This window comes from Cyanistes caeruleus, chromosome 1 (genome assembly GCF_971803275.1).
Source record: "Cyanistes caeruleus chromosome 1, bCyaCae1.hap1.1, whole genome shotgun sequence".
Taxonomy (NCBI): domain Eukaryota; kingdom Metazoa; phylum Chordata; class Aves; order Passeriformes; family Paridae; genus Cyanistes; species Cyanistes caeruleus.
Genome location: NC_141701.1, coordinates 103,506,812 through 103,519,677, shown reverse-complemented (window position 1 = coordinate 103,519,677; position 12,866 = coordinate 103,506,812). Strand labels below are relative to the sequence as shown.

Here is a 12,866-nt window from a genome sequence, read left to right as displayed (position 1 = left end):
GCTGAGGATACGGTGCTGGAGTTGGTGTCAGTGCTCCCACTGACTCTGTTTTTCTCTGTTATTCTTTCAGAAGCTCAGCAAACTAAACTTCTCATGGGAACCACATGTCTGTCTAAGGTATCCATGCATGGCTGAACAGATGATAGGCATGTTCAAAAGGGCACAGATGCACTTAGATATGATAACCCACATCTGGTAGAGAGTTTGTTGAGAAAGCTCACCAGGGAACTGATATTGTCCTTCAATACATTTGAGGTGCTCAGATTTAGCACTAGGCTGTTTTTCCTTGTGTGAAACATTGTTGCCTCTGTAGAGACTCATTTAAATCAGGAATGTAAATGGAGGCATTGAGAGAATGTCTGATATCACTGAAGCTGGGACCATACATAAATTGCCCAGAAGAAGTGTATCAAAACTATTTCCAATGTTCAACAGTGATAAAGTTTTGTTTTATGAAAAAAATGTTTCCAAACTTCAGCATATTATTAGATTTTGTGACAGCTACCAGTTTTTTAAGTAAGCATTGGTGTTTCTGTATTTTTAGTAATAAAATTTCCAAAGGACAGAAAATTACTGCTCTTAATGAAATTTCATATTTCAAAGAAATTTCAAGGAAAAGCAACCATTTTCTCTGATTATATTTCTTCCCAGGTAAAAAAAAAATGTTTCAAAATTTTTTGTATTTACTTTTGGTCATTAAAAAAAAAAATCTAAAAAAATCCAGAAAAGTCTCAGGATAAAAGACAGTGACCTAAACCCTAAAAATCTTTCCCCCAAGACAATTTCTGAGATGTCTTGTAGGCTGACAAACCAGGAAAACTATGTATCTGTAGGAAGTCCATGGCAAAGTTGTTGTACAAGTTCTTTTATACAACCTCAGTATTCTGGAAGTAAGGAATGATGATGTGTAGGAAAAGAAATCATTGCTTTTTTTATCTAAGGAGTACCACTAGTTGAGATCCTCAATTAATTGCTGCGGGCACTGGATCTTGACTATTAATAGATCAGCTGTGGACTGAATATCTTCAATATCAAATTGTGTATGGTGATAAAAACACATCGTAAGAATGGGAGGGAAATGTAGACTTTTCAGCCCTTCCAACTTGCTGTACTCCATTCCTCCAGTAAACCTGTCCTTAGTATGGAAGTCTCTGAACTATTTATCAGAAATAACATTGTGGGGGGCACATCAGCACACCATTGCTGTGTAGTCACCAGATCTGACCTTCACTGGAAAGCTTCACCAGAGAGAAAAGTTCTTCAGAGCTGGAATTTTATACTCTGGGGCTATTTTACCCATGGCTGGGCAAGCACCAGAAAGTATGTTACTTGGTTCGTTGAACTGGATATTTTTGGCTCTGGGGAAAAATAGGGATTGTGTACTGCCTAAAAAGGCTAATCTGTTTTAACTGTAAGTTAATGCACCTCTGGAGAAAGAACTGAGCAGTCAAGTGCAAAGTGTGCAAATGGGACAAAGTTGTTTAAGTTGAATAAGTTCAGCTTCAATATAGAAATTTGCAGAGAAATTTAGAGGAAAGGGTAAAATGATGCCAAAAGGAGTTCAATGATAATTCATGCAGGAGGAACATGCAATCTGCTTGAAAATATCTTTACAGAGTTCTGGTTTACCTCTGTCAGGCCAGGAAAGATATGAAGACATGGCTGTGGACAGCACAAAGAAAACCTCTGTCAGACTGCAGCTGTAGTAAAAACAGACAAACAAACAAACATTCAAGCAAACAAAGAAGTTGCTAAAGTGTTTATGGAATGGGATGAAGAATATGAAAAAAAATATATACACGTAGGTCAGTGTAATAGGCTCCTTTGGAACATTATATGTACTGTTACTGGATCTTGGGAAAGGTACTAAAAGTGTCTCAAAAAAGGGCTCAGAAATTATTAAAGTAGTGGAAAATCTATTAACAAGGGACTCCAATTATTTTACTAAATTATTTTTTTATTTTTAAAATTTTACATAATAAATTTAAAAAATAAATTTAAATAAATAAATTTAAATAAATAAATTTTAAAATAAAACTTTATTTTAAAAATTGCCAATTCAATACTTTGGGCATTTACTTGATAACTGGAAACATGAAAGGAGGGGTAAAGGACAGCTGATATACAAAAAAATCCACACACAGAAATCTCCACATCAGCTGATATAACCCAGAGAAGGGAAAGCAGGCTTCACAGCATGCCCACAAGTTAGAGAAGTATGGAAAATTATTTCCAAAATAAAGTACTCTTTGCTGGGCACACCTTGTGTATTTATCTTGATGAACTTCCACATCTTTGAATGACGTCCCCACAGCTGCCTGGTCCAAAATTATTCAGGCCTTTATAAGTTGGATCTAAAACCTTGAAATCCTCCCAGCAGCTGACTGGCGTCCAATGCGGATCACAGAGCTTTAGTCGAATACTCTCCCATATCCTCTTGGACTGTGTGCATCAGAAAGGAGATGAATAGAAGAGAGCATGATAAAAGAAGTTCCTCATTTCAGGAAGAATGAAGTTTGGTTTATTTATTCGGTGCCTGGAAGGTATCCCAATCTTTCCCCTGAGGAAAAATGGATTAGACATTGGCAGTAGAAGTAAACACAAACAAATGATGTGATTGAAGTCTTTACAGTGTTGCAGATTTTCTGACATGTTTCAGCTCTCCTTTCATCGCTTAGACTTAAAACTGAACAGGAGCTATAGCAGACATGTAAGGAGTTTTTCACTGCTAACTTCATTCTCCAGGTTTTGCACAAATCTGTTATTTGTTCACTTCTGATACCTATTTATGGTTTTAGTGAGTAATTACAATCCCATTCCTGGTAAATATATCCATCACTGTTAATTATTTTGTCTTTATTATTATTTTTACAGCCAAATCATAGCCTGGAAACCTGTGGGAGTTTCTCCTGTTATGGCAGAGGCACATCACTGAGTCAGTGCGAGCATGTTTGTACTGCCTGCTCTCTGGGCTATACCTCTTCTTTGGGCAAAGAGGAGCATTTGGACTAAAGAGCCAGCCCGGTCTGAGTGACTGTCAAATTTCTGATGACTCTCATGTAAATGCAGATCACCCATATTTAAATATATCTACTTCAGTCCTTGAAAACTGGGCTAGCCCAAGCAGCAGGTCTTGACAAATATGATTCATTTCAACTGATGCAGAATGGAAATTGCTTAAACAAATAGATCCCTGCCAGCAAATCCAAAGACACAATAAACTGGGTGGTTTTGTGGTTTGAGCAGCCTGAGACAGAACTTCTTTCACAGGAATAAGGGGATGTTCTTGTCTTGCCTTTGCAGTTGTTCAGTCCAACCCAATTCAGGGTTCAAGGCTCCTCACACAGACAAGTCCCTGGCAGTCCAGGGGCTTGGGAACTTTTTGAGAGGAGCCACTGACAAGTAGGTAGGGATAACTTCTCCCAGCAAGCCAGAAGTAAGCCATTTACAAGTCAGTCCTGACATGTGTAACTTATAAAGCATTACACATTGTTGCATTTCAGGAAATGAAATGTCGTTAGGCAAGTCTCATTTGTCAGATGAGCCCTAATAGCTATTTATACTAAAAATGACACTCTTATGACTTACTTGCATGTCAGACAAGTGAGTCAGTAAAACCATCAAGTGATCTGCCAGAATGTAAATGAAAAAAAGGTGGCAGAGTTCTCTGAAAAGCTCTCACTGCTATCTTTTGAATTCAGATGTCATGCTGGAAAACTTTGTGTCGAGTCTTCCAGCACTGGGCAGCACATCATGTAGGGTCTTGCCTTCTTTACTGGGGTATTTGAAATTTGGGAAGTAAACATGACACAATTGGTCTTAGTATCAACCTTGTGCACAGCACATTAGAAAACAGCTGTTTATTTTAGAAATTGTTAAACATCCTCAACACCTTGTATTAATATCCCCTTAGCAAATTTACTAATTTCCAGTACTTTTGTAAGATGAAAAAGCTGAAGCTGTTCTATTCCCTATCCTGTTCCTTATTTCTCTACAAAGGAATGGAGCTGTGTATCTTTTCTATAACAGCTTTGAAGTGCTGCATAGAATTTTTCTTCAATGACAGACCTCCTGCAGGGCTGTCAACCTGCTCCTTTGAGTGAAATTGCCCTGGGCTGGCTCCTACCCAGTCCCTGGAGGATTTATCCCAGAGGGAATAAGTCTGGAGTGAGCAAGCAGAGTCAGCTAGAATAAGCTCTGCAGTGAGAGTCAGAAGACAGGAGCTCTTTTCTCAGCTCACCACAGACCAGATGTTTGCTGCTAGGAAAATTACTCTGTGTCTATTTTTCCTTTGTTAGCTCTTTGGGTTTTGCACTGGCTGCTTTTGAATGCTTCTACAGTGTCAAACACAACAGGGCCCTCACTGCAGATGACACCAGTGGGAAATGTAATAATAAGACTCAAATATGGCATTTCACAAGACTACCTACTTCTTTTTCTGCCTGGGAGTTGCCCAGCACCTGACAGTATGGTACTAAAATCACATTTCCTGGGAAAGAGAAAAGCAATATCCAAGGAATGATATAAAGGGTCAGTTGCTAACCCTTGCAAGTCCTCTCATCTGTATTTGTAAAGCTTTGGGCTTGTGGGTTCATTGAAATTCATCCAGGTGTGCATGCTTAAATAGTCCCCCTTGGTCTTTACAGAGAAGCAGTTCTGGTTATACATCACTTTGGCAAGCCCTTGGTTTTATTTCAAGGCTGTGCTCTGCTGACTGATAATAATGCATATGAATTTGCTCCCAGACATGTATTTGAGGCAGGTCAAATAATTCCCTTAAAAAGAAAAATCTAGACATAACTGACAGGACATGGTTCAATTCAAAATGCTAAAGTTGCTTATGAAATTGTCTGAGGAGGTCTTGGATTACAAAATGCCTTCGTGTCACAAACTCTAGTCCCACAGCTCACAGCTCGTGTCATGCTCTCCTAGAAGATGGCTTTGTCTTCTTGAGGCTTCTTGTCAATCATCTCAGAAAGTCTCCTGCAAAGTAAAAACAAAGTAATTGTGTTTCAGGAATAAGGATAAAGCTCAGTCAAGAAACTTGAATTTAGGAAATGGGCATGGCCAGTTTACTCCAAGGGATGGTATCACTGAGCAATGTAGACAGGAGCCGCTTTCCATCAGCTTTGGGAGGAGAGAAGCAAGTATTTTCTTAGCAAAACTTGGGCAACAACATGGACAAAGTATGACAGCTATGTTTCTTGTAAAAGAGACAGCCTAATAATTGAATATAACATTTTAGAAAATGTACTTTTTCCTCATTGAGGAAAAACACAGCACAAAAGAAAGTACATATTTTTCATGTATTTCCTAGTACAAGCACCCAAACCACCATCTGCTGAACTGTAGCATCACAGTCCTCAGAGTTGCAATTTACTAAGTGAGACATGACTACCACTTTTAAATTGTATTTTTACTGGAAGTTTTTTTTTTAACGAACTCTGAGGGATTTAGCTAAACTTTAGCAAGCTTTGGCACAAAAGACATGGGTTTGCTAGTGAAATTAATTAATGCCAGAAGGTTAGAAATCGTTCCTAAGACCAAGGAAAACCACAATATTGAACAGGAAGGTAAGCCTGACTTCAGAGATGGAGTAACAGGAATGGGGTGCAATGCAACAGTATTTTACGAAGTCTAATGGGAATTTCTGCCTTAAACCAGCTAGAAAGGCAGAGCAGGAGAAAGAGCTGGGTGTAGTCACAGAACACAGGATGGCAGTGGGCCTGTTGTAAAGTGAAATAACTCGTGTAAAATTTCTGAGAAAAAATAAATGCAACCATCCTAAAAGACATCCAGCAGCAATTCCAGAGGAGAGAGGGCAGTGCTGAAGGGCTTGAGTGAGGCAACAGTGAGACACCACCTGCAACAGTGTAATGTAATTCTTCACATCCAAGCTCAGAAGGTCTGGGCTCAGACTAGGAGTAGTCCAAAAAAGCACCTTTCTTTTCAATAGGCAATTAATGGTGATCATTGTTTATCTGAACAAATGAAGACAGAAATGTGTCAAACTTACTCTTTCAAATGCACAAGAGGGGCTAATACCAGGATTTTAATTTGCCAGATAGTTCTAATGAGGCTGATTTTCTGCTTTTCAAAAGAAGTTCACATATTTTGCCTTTTTTCTTTTAGAATCACTGTAATGCTTTGTTGTATCTGAAAGCCTTTCCTCTGAGAATGCAGCTGCTTTGTAAAATAATAGCATTCAGGAAATATTATTGTAGTTTCTTAAACCCTTTAGCAACAAATCAGTAACTTCTGCTGCGAAAGTCATGGGTTAAACTGGAGTTTAACCCATGTAAGTAAATAAAGTGAAATTGGGTAAAACCACCTTCCTAGTGATGCTTGACATGTCATTGAGCATCCAACTAGTCCAGGCCAGAAAGCAACACGACTCTCCTTTGCATGCACTAAAAATGCTCAAATTATATGTACCTAGTGATATTAGAGTAAAATGGCTATATAAAATCTTTCATACTAGGCTACAGTATAAAAGCCTGCATGAATGGGCCATATTTATTTAATGAACAGAGGCCTTACTATTTCAGTAGTCTTATGCACAATTTTAAGCACAAAAGGCTGCATTTTGGTGTATATTTTTAAGAATCTAAAGGATATTGGTTCTGCCTTGGTAAGACCTCCTTTTGACATTTCCAGTGGCAGTATTGCTGTTGGAATGTCTTCATGTCACACTTAGCAGCTGCTTTCTTTGGGCCACATCCAGCCAAAATTTGCCTCTATAGTTCCCAGTCAATGGACTTTCCAAAGCCCACCTGTGTTCTCCTTCATGACTTTTCAGGGAAATTTTCTTCCCTTTGGTAATCATGAACATGTCATTTATAGTTTATTCCTCATCAGAGCCAGCTTTGTAATTTGCAGTTTCCCAAAATACAGAGGGGAAAGGCTAAGAATAAAAATCCTCTAGTCTGACTCCCAGACTACTGTTGTTTGTTTTTTTTCTCTTACCTAGTTACTGAAACACAAAGAGAAAAGCTGACCCATGAAAAAGAATTAGCACAACATATTAAAGATTTATCTTGACTAAGAAAAGCGATGAAGTTTTTAACTTTCTAATTAGGGGAGGGTTTCTTATTGTATGTTATGAACCAGACTTTCACAGTGCCTCAACAAACACATTGTTCCTGATGTTCTTCTGAGCTGAATATATTGCAAGCTCATACTACTATGAATCAATGTCATAAGACCATTCTGACTCAGTTCAGTGAATTTATTGACTAAGACTACGAAAGCTAAAATCAACTGGCAGATAAAGCAGCAACTACAAAAAATGTCCCACCTACTGTTTTCTGAGCTGATGGATCACGCTTTCTCATATAAACTCAGCTGTCAAATCCATATGCTTTAACTTGGGCTTACTGAAAAATTTGCAAGTATTACTAAATTTCCTTGTAATTTTCTTAGAAAGCAAAATTGTCAGTGGATACTACTAGAAACAAAAGTTATAATTTATATAAAAACACAAAGTCTTTATTGGTATATATACCTTTATTATATATACATACATACAATTTATGACATTAACTATAACCACAACAGTTCAAGCCTATAATTATAATTTATTTATTAATACATATTATATTATGGCATATTATGGCATACTGTAAAATGAATACTAATCATGCCAGCTTTTCTGCTATTTCCATCTTTAAACAGAGGAATTAAAAGAAGAGCAAAATAAACCAATTACTCATTCGTTACATAATACATTAGAGAAAAATTTAAGCAGCACAAGAGCAAGCTGAAGGCTCCTGGGAAGTCTGGTTCATACCTTATTACACTACATATTAGACTTTCTCTTTGTGTGTGCACATGATATCTGCAATATCTGAGTCATGGCACAGGAAAACAGTGATCAGGTTAGCCAAGCTCTGATCTTTTTTCCAAGGTGGGTACAGAAGAAGGACTTTTAATTGCTCTTAGTTGGCTGAATTGTATTGTACAGCAGGAGTTAAGCTGAGGTTCAACACAGTGCAGAATTCCTGGTCTCCTGTTTTCTCTCTTGGGAGGAGAAGAGGCATCATGAAGAAGTTTTTCCTTGCAAGCTGGGTAGGAGTAGACTGGGAAAATTCTCAGTAGTTTGTCAAGGAAACAAAGGAGACACCTTTAGGCACCTTCCAATTTTTCATCAGAGATCAAGGGCTGTTGTCAACACCACCAATCACATTTTGATCTTACTGGATAATAGGCAGTACATTCATAGTCTATGGTGATAGTGTTTCTGATTGATTTTTATGCTGAGGTTGTGAGTTCATGGCCATGTAAGAGTAATTTTCAGGGATGCATGGATGTTTCAGGCAGATGTGGATCATATTCCATTGTTATGGGTGATATGCTGTCTGAATTCAGTATGTTTCTTCTGAGAACATCTGCCTTCATCAGAAATTCCCACAGAAGGAAAAAATGAAATCAAATCTGTTTCTTAACTAAAAGGCAGAAAATCAAGCACTACACTGCTCTGAGCATCAGATGACATTGTATGCTGAGTAATGAGCTTAAATTCAATTAATGTATGGAAGTATCCATAAATAGGATTAAATGTACATGATTGCATTCTGCTGAATGGCTGTGTAGGTGGATGTATCCCTAAAAAGTACAAAGTTTGTGACATTCTCTCAGCCATGATGCATGCCCTAGGGCAATAATTTAAAACAGTTGAGAAACAAACCAGGCAGCAACACCTCTCAGCAGGGTGCTGGAAAGAGTAGGACAACTGTACAATTTTTGTCTCTAATTTCAGCATGGCTGTGCTGCTGTTGAAGGAATTTCAAGATATGATGAATTCTGAATTGGTAGCCATTTTTCAGTCATGAAAATTGTAACAAATTTTAAAGCATCACACTCTAACTTTCAAAACTGTGACAAAAGTATACCTGTGTATTTCAGTTCTAACTGCAGATTAACAGCTAGCATTTTAGGATTTAGGGAAACCCTCAAGAACTCAGAAAACAGACTGTTAATGTGTATTTTTAGTCATACCTGAATTCCTACTGATTGCAAAGAGACTATTTCTATGCTGTTGTCTGATTGACCCGCTACTGAGAAATGCTGAGCACTCTTGAAGCTCAGTCATCAGCAGCAATAACAGCTTACTGAAGGTGCTTAAAGCTTGCAGGACTGAGCTGGAGGTGGGAAACCACTCTCAGAGAAGAAGGAATGAAAAAGATTAAATAGATTTTTTTTTCTTTCAGTTTTTAGAATCATAGAATCATCAAGGTATGAAAAGACATCTGAGATAATCAAGACCCAGTACTGTGCTCTGTGTGCAAGACAAGACTTCTTTCATTTCAGAAGGATTGCATTAGGATGCTTGCAGTTTTAATTGGATAAATTTTAATACAACAAAATTCTAAATTAAAGTCCTAAGTAGCAGATGCATGTAGATACACTTAAAAGATTTTAATTTAAAGATTTTCTTTACATATTATGTTGAAACTATATGTAAGGTACACCTTTGTAAGTTTGGTCACACTGAATAGCAGCTGAGAAAGGTTCTTAAAATGCATTAGCTAATTGATAAAATCTATCAACCACAAACTTGTAATTTATTGTACAATATTTAGGGAAAAAAGTGAGAAAAACTAGCACTTTAAATACATGATATTACTCATGAGCCAGATATCTTGTTTTGGCGATGACCTCATTGTACCAAGGATGTGTCATCCACAGATAACCTTGTAGCCTGATGAAAAACTGATAAAGAAATTGCACTGTTTTGGGCAGAAGCAAAATATATAAATACAGAAATTGGAATTAGAAATCAGAAAATTCAAGATAAGAATGTCAAAAGTGGCTTCCAAGTCTCAGGAATTTTAGTCTTTGATAGAACATAGAAGTGAATGTTACCTGATTTTCAGAGACCACAATTTTATGATGGTAACAGTCTTCAAAACAATTTGTTTAATTTGTTTTATTTTGCTGGTTTCTTTTCTTTTTTTCCTTTTTTGGTTTTTTTTTTGAAGGGAGAGCCTGAAGCCTAAAGTACAAAATTACAGACAAAAAGCACATTTTTTTGCAGTCATATCATTATCTTTCTACTCAATGTTGCAGGACACAACTGATCCAGATATCTAAGCAACTCAATAATTATTGGAAAGATTAAGGTTGATGAGTTAATTTTTGAAGGGAGACATAGGTGCTTCATTCTCTTAGATCCTGTAAGACCCAGCAAGACCCAGCATAACAATATGTGAATATTATATACATACAGAAAATTTCTAACCGATGTCCTGATCCTCCCAGTCATCTGAACTCATTTTGGCAGTCTAAGTGCTTAATTACTAACTTAGAGGTCTCGGATTTTAAATCCATTTAATTCTCAGAGAACAGGATTTAATACTTGTGGGGACCATATTGTCCTTAAAAAGGGACTTTTTGGAAGGGATTTTTTTTTTCCCCTCAAAAACTCAAGTGGAGCTTTCTTTACAAAGGAAACATATTTGGTTTGAAATTGTAAAGGGGCTTTCAGCAGGGAATGACATTGTCATGTTGTTTTCCAGAGTAGAAGTGTGGCAGGAACCATTCTGGTGCATGTGTGTGACCACCACCATACAGCTCATTTCATGTTGCTTTTGTTTGTTTCTATTAAAAGAACATTAAAGTTGCATATTTAACTACTCCAAAGCTAGCACATGCCTGAATGAAAATAGTCTGTACAACCATAATTCAGTCCATTTCTATAAATCAATACTTATATAGTATTTAAGTGCATGATCAAATACTGGGTTTACACTGGATCTTTTCCACCATCAACGAATGGGAATTTTATTTACTTTATTTTTTATATTATTGTATTTTATTTTATCTTCTTTTGTTCCTCAAATTTAGTGGAGGACTGGTGGCACATTAGTTCAACCATTGCACAATACAAAATGATAAATTTCCTCCACTGGAAGGATTAGTTCTGTGGAAAGCATTTTTATCTTACTTTCACTAGAATAGCTGACTGTGCAACACTTCTACAAGCTTGCTGTCCACAGAAATATAAACCCACACCATTAATATCCAGCTGCAGAAATTTGGGCTGAAATGACTTTCCCAGCCTTTGTAACCTTCAATGTAACAGTAAAACCAGTGTTTTCTACAACAAACTCTCTTCCATTTACTAGTTTTAAGCAGCCAGTACAGCTGAGAGGAAAGATAATTAGCAAACTCTTACTTCATCATCAGCATCTACAGGGTTGTAAAACCCAATACAGATCTAATTAATACCTTTCTTCAAGCCTATCAGGGGCAACAGGATGGATTAGGTACTGCTGAGTACCAAAACAGAAGAAATGGAGTTTACTCCAAAGTGTGAAATTGCTATTTAAAAAAAACCAAAAAGGCTGTTTTCTTCCAAGAACCCAAGCTGAATTTTCTGAGTTTGCCTGTGTTAGCTTGAGAGCAGTTAAATATGCAGCCTTAATGGTTCTTTAATGTAAATGCTAATGATTTATAAAATTTCAGATCAAATATTGAGTTTCCTATTAATTTCTATCCAGGTACCATTGGTGGGAATATGTATGTGAGAACAAAATATAGCCTTAAATACTCTGGGTATAGGTTTGATATTTAGAAGTATTACAGAATATAATAAGATAAACATCCTTTATTGCTCCCTATGCCTTGAACTGATCTACAGCAAACATTTTTCTAATTACTTCTGTTTCTCCCTTGGCTTTTTTTCATAGATCTTCCCACACTACTACTTTATGAGCCAATGCTGAAACTGTTGAGACTAAAGCCTGACTACTCTGATAAAAAGTCTCCAAATTTCACCTGCATGCACAACTCCAGAAGATTTCTGATTATTTTTTTTCTTCTTCTTCTTTATTTTAGGACAATTATATGCAGAAAGACGGGCAGCAAACAGCAGAGCGTGAAAGCCATTGATGTTAAAATTGAAACCGATCCCTTTGTGAATGACCAATATGATGCTTTTTGTGTAAAGGATGAAGGTCAGCACTGATATACTTTTGAAATAATGCAGAGTTGTCGCTGTCTTGCAACATTAAAAGTTTTGCCTTCAATTTTTCTACTGCTGAGAGAGAAAGAGGGAAGGTTAAGGGATAAATCTTTGTAGTAATTGCCCACTACAAGAGCCAATTGCTGCAAAGACACTGGTTGCAGCAAATAAATTGTATTATTTTTTGTCTTTGCTGCAGTTTAGTGAGTTCAAACAGCACCAACGATCTGGCAGAATCAATTTTGGTGCTCACAGGATGTATTTTATGGAAAGGAATATGTATGGCACCAATCTGATGGAGATGGCTGAAGCGTGTCCCTTACTCAGCACTGTAGCTGAATAACTCAGTAAGCTGGTTTCCAGCTGTAACACACCATCCTGTTGTATATCTATCAGTATACAACATTTGTATGCAAATTTTAGTTTAATTTTGCTTTAGTTTGAGTGTTTTTTTCTAAAGTGTAGACCAGGCTGCTAGAGATGCTGATATAGCCCAGATGATTCTGAAAACCAAATTATTTCCAATGTAAGTTCATGCTTTAATTTTTCAATATTTAAGTTTCAGAACCCACAAACAAAGATGAATTCTGAAGACAAAAAGTAAATTGTTACTGATAGGCAGGATTATGTAAAGAAACTTGGGAACCCCTGAAACAGATTGTTGGTGTCTGCAGTGAGTTTTTGCATCTGATTTCCAAGAAAAGCAAGGGTAAGCTGATGGTATTCACTGGGAAACAGTAGGTTCACAGCACATGGGGGGCATTCTGATGAACTGTCAGTGGCAGGAGTGTGGATGAAAATATGGCTGAAGCAAAACATGGCAGAGATGATGTGTATTTGATCTATACCAAATCATTCTTTTTAGAAAGAATGATTTTAGCAGAGTTTGACCATCCTCTCA

The 12,866-nt window shown here is 37.0% G+C and overlaps 1 protein-coding gene across 1 annotated transcript in view; it reads left to right on the top strand.

Annotated features, from left to right (window-relative positions):
- SUSD5 (sushi domain containing 5) overlaps positions 1-12,866 on the top strand; it is a 41,213-nt gene that overhangs the window by 8,820 nt on the left and 19,527 nt on the right. The window contains exon 3 of the mRNA XM_023919480.2: positions 11,839-11,957. Coding sequence (XP_023775248.2) covers positions 11,839-11,957 — 119 coding nt within the window. The remainder of the gene's footprint in view (positions 1-11,838; positions 11,958-12,866) is intronic.